We start from the raw sequence: 19,834 nt of genomic DNA on the forward strand, positions 1-19,834 counted from the left end.
TTTTAAAACAATTATTGTTGTTCAGTTGCTAAGCCATGTCTGACTGTTTGTGACCCCAGGGATTGCAGCATACCAGGCTTCCCTGTCCTTCACTCTTTCCCAGAGCTTGTTCAAACTCATGTCCATTGAATTATTGTCCATTTACTTATAAATTATCTATAGAGAGAGATACTTTATGATCATAATCAACAAAAAGTAGTTTTACTTGGGCACAACTCTGCAGTAATAGTGATGATTAGGACTTTGTCATCTTTTTTTTTTTTTCCTATGGGTAAATATCTGCTCACAGAGGACCTAGCATGAGACAGGGATTTTGTTTTGGTTCTCCTGTATGGGTATAACAATGAATTCAACAGCTAGATAATGAACAGCAAGAAATTCTTCAATCTAAATATTACATAACTCTCCATTACATAATTATAACTTGGCATAAAATATTTTGTGTTCAACTTTAAAAAAGTTTAAGCCAGGAGTTATTATTGCCATCCTGCAATTGGTTTAAAAAGCTCATCACTATAAAGTTATTTTACCTGTCTTAAAAGTTTATTCAGCTATTTGAAAATTACTACTTTTAAAGTGGAGGCCTTGAGACCATGAAATATCCTGCCTAATTGTTTCTAGGTTGCTACTTTGTTACTTCTATTAAGTCAGAGTTGCAGATACTCAGCCCTTTTTAAAATACATTTTTGGGTCCTTGTAGGAGACATTTGCCAAGAAGGCAATGGCACCCCACTCCAGTACTCTTGCCTGGAAAATCCCATGGATGGAGGAGCCTGGTGGGCTGCAGTCCATGAGGTCGCTAAGAGTAGGACACGACTGAGCGACTTCAGTTTCACTTTCATGCACTGGAGAAGGAAATGGCAACCCACTCCAGTGTTCTTGCCTGGAGAATCCCAGGGATGGGAGAGCCTGGTGGGCTGCCATCTATGGGGTCGCACAGAGTCAGACACGACTGAAGTGACTTAGAAGCAGCAGCAGCAGGAGCAGCAGCAGGAGAGGTTTGAGCTTCCCAGGTGTAGTTAGTGATGAAGAACCCACCTGCCAAAGCAGGAGACATAAGAGATGTGGGTTCAATCCCTGGTTTGGGAAGATCCCCTGGAGGAGGGAATGACAACCCACTCTAGTATTCTTGCATGGAGAATCCCAGGGACAAAGGAGCCTAAAGAGCCGGACGTGACTGAAGCAACTTGGCACGTATGCACAGGAGAAGTTAAGCATCTCTAGGAATATGAAACCAGGAAAAGCTAGACTATCATGTTGTGTTTTGATTTCAGTAAATGTACCTAAATGTATCTTGTAGCATGTATCAGAATTTTATTCTTTTTATGGCAGAGCTATAGTCCATTGTAAGTGTATACCACATTTTGTTTGTCTATTCATCTCTTGATGGATGTTTGGATTTCTTTTACTTCTTATAAAAACAGAGATTGATCTGGAGTACATCTAAAAACTATTGTTGAAAATTTAGGATAGATCTTCAGTTTCAGTTTCTTCATTTATCAAACTAGTGCTGACCTCAAAGGGTTTTTAGAAGAATTAAGTTAGGGAATGTGACAAGCTCTAATACATAGGAGACACTATAAAAGTGTATTATATAGTTATAAATGAAAATACAAGTAAACACATATAAAATATATATAAGCATTGTGTATGTGTGTCTATGTCTACATGCATGGTGTTGGTAGTGGTTTAGTTGCTCAGTGGTGTCCATCTCGTTTGTGATCCCATGGACTGTAGCCCACCGGGTTCCTCTGTCCATGGAATTCTCCAGGCAAGAATAGTGGGGTGGGTTGCCATTTCCTTTTCCAGGGGATCTTCCTAACCCAGAAATCAAACCCACATCTCCTGCTTGGCAGGTAGATTCTTTATCACTGAGCCACCCTGGGAAGCCCTATGTCTGTATGTATATACACACACATTTATGTATGTATAAATTTGCTTCAGTTTCTTTCAGACTTGATATTTGTGTATTGTGACTTGAAGACTTGTGTTTTGATTTTGGAACTAGCCTGCTTATTACACATTTTTTGATTGTCAGTGTTAATATGAAACTTTAAGAATGGGAAATTAATTGAAAATGATAAATTATGATGTTTTGGTAGTGAATTCTGCTTAGGCCTAGTGTTTGCTTAGTGCTAAAATTAAAACCTTGACAGAAATGAAAATAAGCATTGGTACATTTGAATTTTATTTTCTGTCTCATTCCAGAGGAAGCAGAATATAACATTTCATTTGTTTTTGAGAATTTAGCCATTAATGTAGGAATCAGGTAATAAATGTTTTTGAGACTAAGATGTTGTAACATTCCTATTGATGTCTTAACATTTAATTAATTATGTATGCATATGTGGTACACTGGGCTTCCTGTGTGGCTCAGCTGGTAAAGAACCTGCCTGCAATGCAGGAGACCTGGGTTCAATCCCTGGGTTGGGAAGATCCCCTGGAGAAGGGAAAGGCTACTCACTCCAGTACTCTGGTCTGGAGAATTCCATGGACTGTATAGTCCATGGGCTCACAAGAGTCAGATAGGACTGCATGACTTTCACTTCACTTTCATGTGGCATACTTCCCATGATAAAACATAAATGTTCCTTTGAAGTATTATAATTGTTTTATATCTGTCTATCTAGATATCAGAAATCTATATATTTATAGATGTAGATAGATATCTATGGGGTTGCAAAGAGTCGGACTCGACTGAGCGACTTTCACTCACTCACTCGGATAGATATATTTCAGAGGATTTCAGTTCACATTCTGACTTAATTCCTTACCAACTTTTTGGATTTGAGAGAAGTATCAATTTCTTTCTCTGGAATATAGAGAAAATTATCCTCACTAACTCTCAGTGTTGTTGTGAAGATCAGATGTTCTTCATTATGAATATGCAGTGCTCTCTATAGTTTATAAGGTGCTCCAAGGCAGTTAACTGTATCGAGCAAACCAAGTATGGTATCAACATCTGTCACTGCGGGGCCAGACAGTCACTTCACAGGGCTTTCAAGCATCCTGTGTGTGATTGAACTTGTGTATATTTGTAAGTTATTTCAATCTATAGATTCTATCTTGAATGACTAAGGCAACTTACTTTGAGCTTTTACTCCCTATGTCAGAGAAGGGAAAGGTTAGATTTTATCTGGAGCCCCTTTGAATTGTAACATTTTCATAATCTACAGGCCGTTTCTCTCCTTCTTCAGTAGTAAAATAGCTGACTTTTGCTTAGAAAAAGCTATCCTGCAGTCTTCATGCTGGAAGCCATGTATTGTGATAAATTTTAACGTGTGCTAACACCTGCAGTAAATTTTCTTTGGCCTTTGTAACATTCTAGAGGACGCTTCCCCTCTTAGACATCCTCTGTCCTTGCCTTTGATTATGATCAGGGAGTAGATGTTTGGTTTGAAATTTCCACGCATAAACAAAACAAAACAGACTCCTTCAAAAAAAACATACTCTAAACTTAAAGAGTTCTTTAAACACACTGTATTTCAGGATACATTTCTTAGAGAAACTGAAAAACAAGAAGAGAGCTACAATTATATTTTTGGCCAGTGAATGTGTACCTCTCTCTGACCAACTGTTAATTCTAATTGCTGGCATCCAGTCACCCCTCATCTGCCTGTCCCTGGCCCTGGGGAGAGTTTTGTTACCACTTTCCATTTTATCATTGGGAAGGGCCTGTTGTCTTCATGGAACTCTGCTCCATCCGGTTTATATTAAAAACAGGAGAAGCTCAGAGGCTCTCCCTCCCCACCTTTCTCCATGTGGAGATAATAAAGCCCTTGGCAGCCACATTCCCTGTAATCAGCATGAGGTAATTTTACAGGCTTCCATGAAAGAGCCATTTGTTGAATGCCTGCTTTGTGACACCCATTTGCTGATGGTTTAATGTCTTGCCTCATTTAAATCTTACGACATCTCTTGGAGGGAGAAGAAATGAAACAAAGTTTTCTTTCCACCATTACCAAGGGAAATTGTTGGCTACTACATAACTTGAACTTCATGTATAATAACCTAGAATAGAGTCCTACAGACAGTTTCTGGGGTGCAAAAGCTGCCTTGTATTTTAGGAAGCACTTGTAGCTGTACAAAGCAAAACATTTGAGAACTATTTAGTGAGGTATTGCGAGTAGAAATTTAGACTGGTTTCCTTCCAGATGCACATGGAGTCACTTGGGAAGGTTAGTTCTTTGATTTACAGTGTTACATACTGAGGAATTGGAGAAGGCAATGGCACCCCACTCCAGTACTCTTGCCTGGAAAATCCCATGAACAGAGGAGCCTGGTGGGCTGCAGTCCATGGGGTCGCGAAGAGTCGGACATGACTGAGTGACTTCACTTTCACTTTTCACTTTTGTGCATTGGAGAAGGAAATGGCAACCCACTCCAGTGTTCTTGCCTGGAGAATCCCAGGGATAGGGGAGCCTGGTGGGCTGCCGTTATGGGGTCACACAGAGTCGGACACGACTGAAGCGACTTAGCAGCAGCAGCAGCAGCATACTGAGGAATACATGCTCCACACCATTTGAATGGCTTTTATATTTCTTCCCTCCATGAGCACTTATTAGAAGGTTTAAGATGCCAGCAGATCTTTCAGTTTAACATGAACACTTCTGGGAGGTTTGATTTCCTTCTGTGGTTTTAAAATAAATATTCCAATTTTAAGACTTTTTTTTTTTACAATATTGCTTGACTGAACATAGCCTGTTTAGTCAGATTTCTAGCATTTCCTAACCTTCTATAGTTCTGCAAAATTGCTGGCCTTAGATCTTAAGGTTAAGTTTTTTTTTTTTTTTAAATTTAACTCGAATTACTTGCGTGTAATTACTTGTTTGTGCTTTTGATGTTTGCTCTTTGAAGCAAACCTTGCCTTTTTTTTTTTTTTAATTATTCTTTGAGGCTTGAAATGCTAGAGATTGTTGCTACCTAGTTAATAAATGACACTAAGTAGCTTTGTAATTAGAAAACTCCCTGAGATCTTTTTTCTTAGCAGTATATACATCTTTAAATTTAGAGAATGAGCAGACAAAGGGGTTCCAGAGTTCTGGAAGCAGAGTGAGGAGGGTGGTGAGAGTGGATAGATAGGTCTGGGTTCCTGCATGCCAAAGGAAGTGTTAGTTGCTCAGTCATGTCCGACTCTTTGTGAGCCCACGTAGCCCCACCAGGCTCCTTTGTCCATGGAATTCTCCAGGCAAGAATATTGGAGTGGGTGGCCATCCTCTTCTCCAGGGGATCTTCCCAACCCAGGAATTGAAACCTGGGTTTCCTGCATTGCAGGTGGATTCTTTACCAGCTGAGCCATCAGCGAAGAGAAAGGAAGGCTTTCTGTCAAGGCTGTACCCATGCTGGTGCTAGTTATTGCTTCTGCATATTGTAAACGATACTAAGGCTATGGTTTTCCCAGTGATCATGTATGGATTTGAGAGTTGGACTGTGAAGAAAGCTGAGTGCCAAAGAATTGATGCTTTTGAACTGTGGTGTTGGAGAAGACTCTTGAGAGTCCCTTGGACTGCAAGGAGATCCAACCAGTCCATCCTAAAGGATGGATCAGTCCTGGGTGTTCATTGGAAGGACTGATGCTGAAGCTAAAACTCCAGTACTTTGGCCACCTCATGCAAAGAGTTGACTCATTGGAAAAGACTCTGATGCTGGGAGGGATTGGGGGCAGGAGGAGAAGGGGACGACAGAAGATGAGATAGCTGGATGGCATCACCGACTCGATGGACGTGAGTTTGGGTAAACTCCAGGAGTTGGTGATGGACAGAGAGGCCTGGCGTGCTGCGATTCATGGGGTTGCAAAGAGTTGGACACGACTGAACGACTGAACTGGACTGAACTGAACTGAACATGGTAGTGGAGACTTCACCCTCTACTTCTTGCTGTGCTTTTTCAGGGAATTCAAGAACTGTATACAAAGACACATTGTGGCATCTGAGACTGTGGCATCAATGAAGGGAACACCTTGTCATGAATTTGACATTTTGGGGTTACGTTTGGGTTTAATCTGAGAGCTCTACTTTTTGAAGCTCTTTGCTGAGAGCTCTGTAAGTGTTTAGTCACTTCTTTATCTTAGTAAAGCTACTGCTGAATGAATGGAGCAATATTAAGAATAATACCTTACATTTGATGCTTATTATAGGGCTTTAAAGTTCACAGAGTAATTTCACAGATTTTCTATGTTTTTTTTTTGCTTATTTCAGCAGCCCTGTGAATTAGGTGTAGCAAGTATTATTACCACCTTTATTGTGCCGTAAATTTAAAATCAGACAGAATACGTGACTAGCCCAAAAACAGATTTTTAAAAATGTTTTCTAAAGGAGGTAGAGGGAGAGTCACACACACACACACACACACACACACACACACACACACATCACTGTTACCACCAACAACATTTTTACAGAGGTCTGAATGCCCTGGGTTTCTTCCTGTCAACCAAAATAGTCCTGTGATGATGGTACCCACAGAAACACTTCAATTATTTACAAAATGAGATGCCTCCTGGGGAGGTGGCTGAGGAGAACTAAACAGCTGAGGCTCTGAAAATGGAAAGGGCTTTGAAAATCTAAGCCTTAGTGTCTCAACCAGGGTGGGAGGATGTCAGCTAGACTCCCCTCACTTTCCCTCTCCCTCACCCTTCCCCACCCCACACTGATAGGTAAGACTAAGCCTGTTGGTTCTGCTGCTTTCTTTTTAAATCTGCAGCTACCCTAAAACTCCCATATGCCTAGACCCTCCCTATCTCTGATCACACTGGCAGTGGACTTTCATGCTGGGCTTCTCCTCTTGTTTATGTCATCCTCCACGTGCTGTAAGAGCTGAAAACCCTAGGAATAGGGTGTTTTCCCTGGGGTAAAGAACATACTCCTAACCTAGAACATGGCACTCTGTAGACCCGGATTTCAGCCAGTGTTGCTGATTTCATTTCACAGCCTGGAATGTCATTTTCTTGACCGGTTGGTAGGTCCCTGGACATTGTGCTTCTCTGCCCTTGTACCAGCCATGGACTCTGTTTGAGATACCCCCGTGCTGCAACCCCTGAGCATTCGAACCTTCTTGCCAACCTGCTGAATTAGTATAGATTCTTTAACACTTGACTTGTGTCTTCTCTGGAAGATTTTCTGGATCCCCCTAAACAAGGTGAATGGGCTCTTGCATCTTTGAGGCCCACAGCACCTTCTCCAGAGCCTCATTGTGAAAATTCATCACACAGTCGATGTCTGTTTCACCCACTAGACTGAGAGCTTTCTGAGGACAGGGTCTGAGTCTTCACACCCAGAGGCACAGCCTACTAGTCAACCCTAGTTGGCTGGATGTTTGACTGGATGCTTCACAATCGCTTTGGCTATGACGATGAGGACTGTGACAGTTTCTTTGCTAGCTACCCAAGGATACCATTCATTAAGAGTGCTCCTGGGGTGCTCTAGAATTTAGGAAAAAAATATTTTCTTTGTCAAAAGACTATTTCCTAATGGACTTAACTAGGGATTTGAAGTAATGGAGAACCCATTTTTTTTTTTTTTCTTTCTTCATAGATGAAGGTAATCAGAAGTAGAGATTGCAGATTATGGAGTTGAGTTCTACTTAAATATAGACTTGTATTTTTGCTGCACTAAACAGTGTAGGGAGAAGGGAATGGCACCCTATTCCAGTACTCTTGCCTGGAAAATCCCATGGAAGGAGGAGCCTGGTAGGCTGCAGTCCATGGGGTCGCTAAGAGTCAGACAGGACTGAGCGACTTCACTTTCACTTTTCACTTTCATTGAAAGTGAAAGGAGAAGGACGTGGCAACCCACTCCAGTGTTCTTGCCTGGAGAATACCAGGGACGGGGAGCCTGGTGGGCTGCCATCTCTGGGGTCGCACAGAGTCGGACACGACTGAAGCAACTTAGCAGCAGCAGCAAACAATGTAGGGTTTGGCTATTTGCCTAATATAGGACAGTTAAAGCAGTCCGCTGTATTACTTTGGGAGTACTCTTTTGGAGATATCACTAAACAACCTTCATATGCGTGCTTGTAAAACTTGTATATTCTCTTTGTAGATACTAACACATAGGAATAGTTTCTAGGGGTTATCAACTATGTTGCCAAGGAAAACGGTTTTTAAATCTAGTTATTTGGGTTTCACACACTTGTGCCTGGTGAGGATTCCTGTCTCCTGCTCTAATTATGACAGTCTTTCGACCTACTTTGAGCAGTTAGAAGGTGTCTGTTTTCTGCTACCTACAAACTATTTACTCATCCACATCAATAACTTTTAGACCAGAAGTTAATAATGTTTTCTATAGGTGTATATGTGTAGAGGGGAAGCAATCAATAGAATTTGTATTATTTCTAATTGCAAGCTATAGAAAAAAGTCATTATTTCTTCTGAGGTTTAAAACTTCCTTAAGTAATTTACAGTAATATTTCTTGATCATGTGTGCGATTAGAACCAAAAGTAAGTGAGATTTGAAAAGAGATTGTCTTGGACTTCCCTGGTGGTGCAGTGGATAGGCATCCACCTGCCAATGCAGGGGACAGGGGTTCGACCCCTGGTCCGGGAAGATCCCACACGCCACGGAACAACTAAACCCCTGTAACACAAATACTGAGCCCGTGCTCTGCAACTAGCGAACCCATGTGTTGCAACCACTGAAGCCTGTGAGCCTAGAGCCTGTGCTCCACAAGAGAAGCCACTGTAATGAGGAGCCTGTGTACAACAGTGAAGAGTAGTCCCTGCTCACCACAACTAGGGAATAGAGTGCAGCAACAAAAATGCAGTGCAGCCAAAAATAAATGAATAAACAAAAGTATATAAAAAAAGAAGAGATCACCTCATTTAATTCTACACTTAATTTTAAAGAGAATAATAGAACAAGCATATATATATATTTATAATATAGTCAATAATGTGCCTAAAATTGACATTTGAGTTGACTGAATTGTATCTTTGGAAATGTATTTGAAAAATGAAAATGAATGTGAACATTAACACATCAGCCAAAGCAAGGTTAATTTATTATATAGAATTTTTACAAATTTTTGTGAGATAAATGAAAATAATGTTTGAATCTTGTGTAACAATACTCCTTTACTATAGAATATTGGGAATTGACCTATATTCTAGATTGTAATCCATTCCACAAACATACAGAATCATTAACAAATAAAAGCAGTGTTCAGTCAAACTTCCATTTTCCTCTTTAAACAGAAAAAAATTGTTTTTTCACTTAGAGATGTCACTACATTATTCCACTATGATTTTCTAACTTAATATTTAGTAGTAGAGTATAATCTTAGTTTTTTGTTTTGCTTTGTTTTTCCCTTATAACAATGCAGTACAATCATTATAACATACTGCATCTCACATTTCCACACTGTGTTCACCCTGGGTATGTGTAACCTTGGGGAACAGATGACTGAAATGTGATTGCTTGATTGCTGTGATTGTTTCTACTTCTTTCATCACTTTTGACTGTCAAAGATACATACCGTGTATAAGTAATTGATTGTGCAAAGTCAGATAAGGCAAAGAAAGACCCTAACCTGGTTCTCCTGACTTTCTAAAGCCAGGCACCCCATTATAATTAAGAAGTGCTTAGTAATGTTTACGTTGGTTTGGTTTCTTTGTAAATCACATTAGCTATGGTTTCTTTAAAAAAAAACCCTAAACTAATGAAAAAGGTGGTATTTTAACAGACTAAATAATTATTTGAAAAGAAATGTTGTGGGTAGAATTTAAGAATTCACCTGAGTATGGGCTAGATGATGTTGAAATGTTATTTATACTCAGACATTCAGGATTCTAATACTCAGCTATAAGGGAAATCTAAACAATGCTGGTCTCCCTAGTTACAGTGTTTTCGTTTGTTGATTTGTCACAGACTGCCTCTTTAAGGTGTGCCCTATGAACCGATATTCTGCTCAGAAGCAATATTGGAAAGCCAAGCAAGCTAAACAAGGGAACCACACAGAGGCAGCCTTGCTGAAGAAATTACAGGTAAGGACTAGCCTTCCATCTCTCTGGCTTAACATAGAGCAAGTACAACAATAACAAAAGATCTATTCCATAGCTTAGTGATTTCCCTCAATACACTGAGATCCAGAATAGATGTGGCAACATGCTGAAAGTGGAAAGGACTTTTAAGTCTTTTTAATCAGTGTATGACTACTGATTTCCTGGTGTGTGGGTATTGTATTTCTTGCTATTTATCCGGGTGTGCCAGACCAATTCAGATATTCACATCACATTGAAAACCAATTCAGAATCTCTGCAGGAATATCAAATCCAGTTATATTTTACTTGATAGAGTACCCTTTTTTTTTTGGAAGACTATCAGAAAAAATTTGAAAGTCTGTTGTTTCTGATTTGGACTCTGTGTAAATTTCATAGGACTTATTTGTCATTAAAATTCCTGTTACTTTTAGAATTGAAACTGTATTTTGAAGCTTTTGAAATGTATTTGTTTGGCTTCTCTAGCAATATTCCTTCTGAAAATAATTTTTTAAGACCAAACTGCTTAGTCCTTTTTCTGAAATTTCTAACATAAGAGCATATCAATATAATTTAGGCTACATTTCAGCATTAAACTGAGAGAATTGTCACACATTATAATCATATATTTAGTTACTGCCCCACTTCTCCCTAAGCACCAAGTTTAAAGTAATCCACCTATTTTAGTCTTGATTGTATTCTTTGTTCCTAGAATAAACCTTTTTTTCTGTGTCAGCTATTGTGCTCTATTTGTTATGGTTTCACAGTAAATATTTGATAATCACTTTATAGCATGCTGCAGAACTGGAACAAAAACAAAATGAATCAGAGAATAAGAAGCTATTGGGAGAAATTGTGAAATACAGTAATGTTATACAAGTAAGTGTCTATTTATTTTCGTATAAAAGAGATGAATAGTTTATCGATAATTTGCCTTTGGTAGGAATGCCAACCTGCATTAAAATTGGGGGCTACAATAGTTTGTTCTTTGGTCAGAATTATACAGTGTGATATTTTCAGTTGATATTCAGCACGTCATTCTATATGAATAAATCCGGTATGTACACATAAAGAAATGAGCTTATCTAGATGAATTACACAAATTATTAAATCAAAAGGAAGAAGATGGGGAAAGCTTGTAATAAAATAGTCTTTTAGAATTAATGAGACTAAACTTGTAGCATATGAAGCTTTATCTTTTCATTTTGTAGGGAGGAAAGTTTTCAAATTGTACTTTTAGATGAGAACTGTCCTTGAGTTATTATATCTTCTATTTCAATTAGTATGCACACTGATTTATTTCATCAGCATTTTTTTCTTGTGCTTCACTTAGATCTTTTACTTTTTTACTTGGATAGTTGTTAATATATGCCCCACCTTGTTCCCAAAGGAATGTAAGACATTTTCAAAAATACCTTTCACATAACAAGATGAAATAAATAAGGTAACTGGATCAAAGGGAAAATACTGATTGCATGAATAAATTGAAGTCAAAGGTGAGGCATGTTTATCATATCCATGTTGTAAAGACTGGTAAACTTTGAGTTGAAGCCTTTTTGTTGCTTGTCTAGGTATAAGACCATGTGAAATATTGCGATATTCACATATTAGTAGAAGGCTTGTACAAAGAACTAAGTCAGAAGTTTGGAAGCACAAACATTCTCAGGAAGAGGACCAGAGAACTGTTTCTCCAATGAGCTCTCATAAAGAGGACACTGTTTAATATAGTAAACAATGGCCCTAACAACTTCCTTACCATAAATGCTACAATGAGGTGTTTCTTAGAGCTGTTTCAAAAAATAACATCCTCTGATGTTTTGTTATTGGCCAGTGGCCAAGTGCCAGAGCACGGGACCAGCAGAGCAATTCTCTGGTGGGGCAAGAGGAGAGCCCTGGGTCTGTGACTCCCCGGTTGTTACAAGTTAATCCCATAATAGACTGTGTGTTACCTGTGGCTGAATGTCCCTTGGGTGGTCCTCCATAACTAGAGTTTCTCTTAACCAAGTCTTGCTTCATATTAAGTGCCAGCAAGCAGAGCTTATGTTTCTTGTCTAGAATCTGACATGCAAATGTTTCCCAAAGTGTTAAGGGCTGAGCCATGCCCTCTTAACAGGGTGGATTCCAAAAGCACTGGAGTTGGCCCCTGAGGGTTTTCACTGGAAATTTCTGAGATAATTTCCTTCTTATTTTGTAGATGTTAAAATGACCATTCTTTATTTTTTTTGAAACGATTGGAATAATAGACGGGAAGGTTATTTGTTTCAGTTTTTCTAGTCAGAATAATGTGTCGGAAAGGTTTTGCCCATGGGATCCAAATATCCCCAGCAGAGGCGCTCCTGCCTTCATCTGAGAAGGAGCAGGATCATGTCCTCCTGTGGGAGTGGCAGAGGTTGTTTAGGACAAGCAGCTGGTCTCACACAGGGGGATGAGGGCCGGTTTTAGGCAGGGGTGATTAATAATATGAAGTGGGTTGATGCCTTATTCCAGTTCCTTGGTTATCCTTTAATATAGTTTGCTTTTGTGGCCGGGCAGGAATTGAGAAAGAATATATTGGGTTGGTCAAAAAGTTCACTCAGGCTTTTCTGTAATATCTTATGAAAACCTGAATAAACATTTTGGCCAACCCAGTAGTTGGGAGTAACATCCTGGTCTGTTTTGGAAAGCCTGGGTTTATCCTATTATTTATCAGTAGATGAAAATCGTTCAGGGACGTGTCCTTAGTTTTTTTCCCTTATGTGCTCACTTCATATGAAACAGCACTGGGGGTGGAGGTGAGGAGGAACCCAGAGAAAGTCAACTTGGAAAGATGGTGAGTCTGCAAGGAGCTGCTTCGTTTACTGTCTCCCCTGAGTCGTGTTATGTGGGTATGTGATACAAATATAAACACATATGTGTAATGAACAGAGGAGATCAAAGAATGAAGGCAGTAATCCCTAACTTTTTCCTACAGCTACTGCATATAAAAAGCAACAAGTATCTGACTGTCAACAAGAGATTACCTGCTTTACTGGAGAAGAATGCCATGCGCGTGTCCTTGGATGCTGCGGGAAATGAAGGGTCTTGGTTTTATATTCATCCCTTCTGGAAGCTGAGAAGCGAGGGTGACAATGTATGTAGCTCTAAGATGAAGAGAAAAACGTGCGTTCTTGAAGATGTTAGTTCTTAATAATGGAGAATCCAAAAAATGCAAGGAAAGGAAAGATAGTTTTCAAGCTTCAACATATTATTTTATGTTAATTTCTTTAATAGGTTGAAAGCATTTATTTATAGTACAGATTATGCTCTGGAATCATAAAAAGACTACGATCAGATTGATTTAAAATCATCTTCCAGCCAGAATTTTGTGAAAGAATTTAAGTAACATTAAAATATTGGCTGAGACTTTCAAGGGAGAGAAAAGCAGAGTTTGTTTCTCGGCCTTATTCAGGAGGGAGTGTGGCTGTATAGAAGAAGCTGTGTTTAGGAGATGGAGTTTATTCCTTTGAATTAATAGAGTAACACAGCAAATCATGACAATATGTCATTTATTGGCTCAGTGGCCGGTTGTTTACAATCTGTACAACTTAGTAGATGTGTAATGTATGAGGAGATGCGTAATGTAATGATTGGCAGTGGCTCATTGATGACAATACTTAAATATGTTGTATGATTTGAATTTTAGTAGTTGCAAAATATTTTTCTGCTGCTTTATGAAGCAGAGAAAATAAAAATTATGTGTGATGATTCAATAGGATCAATAGTTAGATATTTTTGTGTGTAATAGATGAAGTAGCAAGCGACAGTCCTGGCATGTGGGAGATGCTTAATAAATTCTGGTTGACACCAAGTACTCAATAAATTTTGTAAATAGAATACAAATATTGGGTCAGGTGATCAATAAAAATAGTTGAGATTTTAAAAAATTAATATTAAAAATTGAAAGCAATGTTAAAGTCTTATTATTCTGACAATTTTCTCAATCAATACTGTTATGATATTTTAAAATGTATTGGCTGTTTCTTGTCTTAGAAATGTCTTATATTGTAATAAATCTATTTTTCCAGTGAATTTTGAAGTCCAAATTCAACTCCACAGGTTACAAGCTTCATGGTTTAATTTGGTTAATAGATTAGCTGATGATATCCTCCTTCGGTAAGGTTTGGGAGAAGCATGGCATGCAGGAATGTAATGCACTTTAAACTTGTTTTGAAAATAAGTTATTTTCTTTTTCCTTTTGGTATCAAGTGATGTTTGCTGTGAGCATGACATATATTTTAATTTCAGTAGGTGGTTAATTACAGTCAACTCTCAATTATTCAGGGACTGGTCATGCAGCTTAAGAACAACCTGTGTCTTTGGATGCCCTGTTTTAAAATACTTCTCCAGCCCCCCTCACTGAGTAGGGTCCCTGTTTGCAGGTAGTCAATGAAAATTAAGCATGAAAACAAACAAAAGCTGAGCTCAAGCTCTGAAGGAATGGGATGAAATCATTGGATAAATTGGGGCCTTGAGATTAGCGTGGATTTTATTAATTCATGCCATCTAATTTTTCATCCTATCTATTCCTTTCCCTACTCCCAAATGCCTTTATGGACTTCCCTCATGGTTCAGATGGTAAAGAATCTACCTTCAATGTGGGAGACCCGGGTTTGATCCCTGGGTCGGGAAGATCCCCTGGAGAAGGCAGTGGCAACCCACTCCAGTATTCTTGCCTGGAGAATCCCCATAGACAGAGGAGCCTGGTGGGCTACAGTTCATGGGGTCACAAAGAGTTGGGCATGACGGAATGACGAACAGTAAGCTCCAAATGGTCCTTGTCAATAAGCTATAATAAGGATGGTTATATTAATTCATCCTATCTAATTTTTCATCTTATATTCCTTTCCCTACTCCCAAATGTCTTTACAGGATCAAAGAGAGTTGACTGTAATGAACTATTTCAAATAATTAGTTGAATTGGATTGCAGGATGGGGAAGAACCTACCACCCAAGCACTCCATCTTGGTTAAAGTGGATAGTATAATTGTTATGTGCAAAATAGAGATCCTCCTTACATAGATGTGCTCCATAAAGCATGGCTAAAACAACCTTACACATTGCTTTTTGCTGAAATAGCTCACTGTTTTTGCTCACCACTGTAGCTTTTGTGCATAATTAAGGTTGCTGTGAAAGCACAAGCATATCCATAGACCTTTATTTCCATGAAAATAATTGTATCATAATGTTCATTTTCCTCCTTAGGAATAGGTAGCATTTTTCTAAAATACAAGCATACTGTATTTTATTGAAGGCAGTTGGAAACCCTGTCATTTCATAACAAGTGGTTTAATTACTATTGATTTTTTGAAGCAGTTTTTAATAAAATTTTTTAAATTATGAAAGTATGATAACATTTACTGGAGACTTGGAAAATACAGAACCAAACTACATTTATTTCTACTATATGTTACAATTATTTTTTAAGTGGATAAATTAAGATTTTTTGGTTGGAGTTTCAGTATCACACTCTCAGAAATTAGTATAATGAATAAACAGAAAAGTAGAAGGGATATAGTAGACCTGAAGAGCACTGTGAACCGATTCAACATAATTAAGATTTATACGATTTTCACACAACCACAGGATAAAAATTATATTCGTTTCCATGACTGTATAAGACTGTAGATTTTTCAAAAAAACATTAAACTAAAAGGAAGAAATTGCAAGATTTAAAAGACTTTTAAATTTCCGTTTTATTATTTACTAATTAGTTAAGTTGCGATTTAGGTTATAACTACCCAAAAGATGTTCAGTGACTGAAAGCTAATGTAAGACTGAGGCTGATGATAGGCTGGAGAGAAAAGTGCTCATATCCTCAAAAAATAAGTAGTTTCTACTGTTTAAGTTCATCTCTGTCATATATCTTATAGAATTTCAGGGTAGATAATTTTTGGAGAAAAATAGTTTCATGTTTCCCTCAACTTTGAGCTGTGTAGATGTCCATGCTTGTTGCTGCTCAGAAAGTCACTGGGGACAGCTTTGAGCAGAGTACATACATATTTTATTTTCGTTTATCTTCCCTTGATTGAGTAGTTAATTTTTCATCTTCAACTTTGATCTAAGAAGACATTGGTTCTTTACCTTGATAGTAGATCTTAAAAGGGAGAAAAGGTCAGATATTTCTTTCAATCAAGAAAAAGAAAAACAACCCTTAGGGAAAGAGCCTCTTTAAATAGCAAGTAGATTTCACCCTTTTGAAAACCTAGGCTCCTTGGAATTTCAGAGAAGGTGGCACTCGATCCCTGGTGTTTTGATTTCTACTGTAGTGTTCTTTTCACACCAGGTGCCACTTCAAAAGAAGGGTGGCTGCTGGTGGTATTGTGTTCCTCTTTATTTTCAGTAAAATCCCAGCATGAATCTTGCATGGCTGTTACATAAAATCAGCAGAAATGCTTTTGGAATTGCAGTTTTTTAAAATGTGTGTGCACTAGGGTGAATGTGATATGGCAGAAAATGATGTCATCCTCAAGTTCTGTATTAAATATATGGCTTCTTAGAGGACATCTCTCCCTGTCAGTGGATCAGGCTCCATGCCTGCACTCTTCTGAAAATACTACCAAATTTACCAAGTTATCTAAACAGATAAGAATTCCTCAAGAATAGAGACTACTTCTTATACACCTTTGTGTTATTCCTAGCACTTCTTACTGTTCTTTTTATATCTTATGATTAGCATCTTGTCCATTTCATTTGTCAGTTTTATTCATCCTGTGTGATCAAAGTAACCATTTGTCAACAACAAGACCTAGGACCTGGAAATTAGGGAGATAATGTTAGATTCTCCTTATGAATACCACACTTATGAATCCTTGAAGTTGGTGACATTTTGGCTATATGACTAGTCTCTTAAAGTTATAGAAGACTTTACAGCTATTGTTTTGAAGTAAAACTAATATAGGGATTGAGCCAAAGCTTACAGCAAGCTATCGTAAAATAGTGAGACCTAGAGCACTGACCATAGGTGCAACCAAAAGTATTCTTTTAATTAGAAAGATATAGCTAAAATATGTCATTATATTTAGCAACTTATTGGCTAATATTTATATATACAGACAGGAATGATAGTGAACCAAATCTGACTGTTCTTTAGGAAATCGGAAGACCAGATGTAGTATGGGCAGAGTGTAGTGTCAAGTCCCAGTGTCTGTAGAATGGAAGACCACTCAAGCTTCTACGTGATTTTGAGACTTGGACTTGGCTTGGTGTCATGTGCAAGAACATATGTTCTTGTTTTTTGAGGGAGGTATTGAAAATATATCTGTCATGTTGATTTTTGTTTATTTTGTTTATAATTTAATTGCTTAAAATAGATACCAATTCGTGATTCAAAGACAGAAAACAATATAAAGATAAATGGGTAGAAGTCTCTTTTTAATCCTTTTTTCCATGTTCCCAGTTCCCACTTCTCTTTTTCACAGTTAACCACTGGGATGATTTCTTATGCGTATACTCCTACTCTCCCTGTTTTACACAAACATAGCCCAGTTCTGCCCTCTCATCCTCTCACGTAGCACAGTTTCTAAATGATTTTTTCTTTATCTGGACATAATAAAGAGCTTCTGTAATGGTCCTTTCTGAATCGCAGCCTCCACCTGATTATGGACTTGAAAGGCAGGATGGTGAATAGAGACTAGTCCCGTAAATAACAGAAGCAATTCCTGCAAACCAAAGAATAATCTTCTTTTGCTCGATTAATGAGCTTAGGGCTTCTCTATCATATTTGAATCTCCAGGTATAGTTTGTGACAGCAGTACTGTAGGTGAATGTAGACTCTTGTATGTAATTTATTGACATTGAAAATGTGAAATTATGTTCCTTTAAGTCTTAGTCTAGATTCAGATCCAGGGAGGAGATGTTTTATCTGTTTTTATTGTCTCAGTCCTAATTTGTTTTTCAGTTATCTACTAATCTATTCTAATATTTAGTTGATATGAAATATGCAAAGGGAAGGTATTGGTTTTCATTTCTGAAGTGGTGAGCAATTCTGTGAAGAAGAGTGAAGGTACTATACAGTAGTAGATCTTCTAGTGGAACTTGACAAAAGTAACTCTAATAACTATAAGATAACTGTTCACTATTATCCTTAAGAAAAGCACAACTTCTTTCCCCCACAATTTGAGTGATGAATAAAAAGACTTAAAGATCAAACAGACATTGTTAATAAAAAGATCAACTTTGACTTATTTCTTTAAAGCACTTTTCCCATAATTAATTTTAATTTTTATTTACAAATGAGCACCAGGTTTAAGGAACACTGTTAGTATTAGATATTTAAGATAAAAGCGAACCGTTGCCCAAGACCCAAACTATAAACGTGTTCCTACAGGGTCATACCAGATTCTTCATTTTCTGAATCCAGATGATATTAGAACATTTATTAAATTTCTGAGACTATGGGGACGATCAAATATAGTAGATTTGTTTTTAATTTAGAGCAAATACAAATGTATAAGATTCCCTGCTTGCACTTGAAGTGGTTTTAATGTTTAGGCAGATTCTTGTTTTGTGGCAGATGCATTTATTCTTGATAGCTCCTGTGTATGTGGCGTCAGACCTCTGTGGAGGGATGCTGACCTAATTACTGACATTAAGAAAGCTCTAACTGAAATGGCAGACCAATAAGACAAGAATCTAGGGACTTCCTTGGCAGTCCAGTGGTTAAGATTCCACGCTTCTACCACAAGCGGCATGGATCTGATCCCTGGTCAGGGAGCTAAGATCCCACATATCAAGCAAAAGAAAAAAATCTACAAAACCAGCTTTATGAATCCACACTAGGCCCTGTGGGACATGATTATATAGTCATTTATCAGAAGGTATTTTACCTTAAAGAGAAAAGAATTGATCTAAAATTTGATAAACAGGTCAAATATTAGGTCAATAATGAAGACTCTTTACAGTTATTTTTAGCATCAAATATATCATCACAGATCCATGTAGTGTCTCAGTTGCAACTTAATTCTGATTTCCAGATTGTTGTTGGAGATAAAGTTGTTTTGATGCCCGTGAATGCAGGACAGCCACTACATGCCAGCAACATTGAACTACTCGATAATCCAGGGTGTAAAGAGGTAAGTTTGGGGGGAAAGTGAATTTGTTGATTTTTATCACGAGAAGAAAAAGAAATCTTATAGGTTCTTTCATTGTTTTCATAAGCATAAGCCCAGTTTATGCGAGTTATTATTACTAAGATACCTATAGATTTTGAATGGTCCTTTGAAGATATTTTTTGACATACATACCCCATTGTCCAAAGTTGTTCTTTTTTCTCCTTCCTCTAGTTGAAGTAGTAATTCATGGAACCTGCAATCTTATAACTTAACATCTCTTCATTAATAGGTGAATGCTGTTAATTGCAACACTAGCTGGAAAATCACTTTATTCATGAAATACAGTTCCTATCGAGAAGATGTACTAAAAGGAGTAAGTATGTTACGTAGAACATTTGCTGGAAGAATTGAAGGTTGTCTTTGTGTTTGAAGTTTAGAATGTGACTGTAAACCTTAAAACTCATGTTGAGTTTTCCCTCCTATATTTGGAAATGTATACATAATCTTTAAAAGCCAAGTGTTAGCAGAAGGGCCCAGAGTGTCAAAAACCTGCAGAGTCACCTACTTCTTACATTTCTTTGTTCAAACTTTTGTTGAAAATAGTTTTTAATTTATTTATTTTTAATTGAAGGATACTTGCTTTATAATAATGGTTTCATTTCTGCCATGCATTAGCATGAATTAGCCATAGGGATACATAGGTCCCCATACATACCTCCCTCCCATCTCCTACCCTTTCCCACTCCTCTAGGTGGTCACAGAGCCCTGGTTTGAGTTCCCTGAGACATACAGC

General features: G+C 37.9%; 1 protein-coding gene across 3 annotated transcripts in view; it reads left to right on the plus strand.

Annotated features, from left to right (window-relative positions):
* The window catches only part of ITPR2 (inositol 1,4,5-trisphosphate receptor type 2), a 586,442-nt gene that overhangs the window by 115,118 nt on the left and 451,490 nt on the right, over positions 1-19,834 (plus strand). For 2 of the 3 annotated variants that reach the window (XM_086401652.1, XM_086401653.1), the window contains exons 3-7: positions 9,864-9,979; positions 10,766-10,852; positions 12,924-13,082; positions 18,964-19,062; positions 19,331-19,414. In XM_086401652.1, coding sequence (XP_086257778.1) covers positions 9,864-9,979; positions 10,766-10,852; positions 12,924-13,082; positions 18,964-19,062; positions 19,331-19,414 — 545 coding nt within the window. Of the gene's footprint in view, positions 1-9,863; positions 9,980-10,765; positions 10,853-12,923; positions 13,083-14,052; positions 14,105-18,963; positions 19,063-19,330; positions 19,415-19,834 lie in introns of those variants that run through there. The other variant, XM_086401654.1, reaches the window with a different exon arrangement.

This window comes from Bos grunniens, chromosome 5 (assembly GCF_055505025.1).
Source record: "Bos grunniens cultivar Pamir isolate PY7600 chromosome 5, Bosgru_T2T1.0, whole genome shotgun sequence".
NCBI classification, from domain to species: domain Eukaryota; kingdom Metazoa; phylum Chordata; class Mammalia; order Artiodactyla; family Bovidae; genus Bos; species Bos grunniens.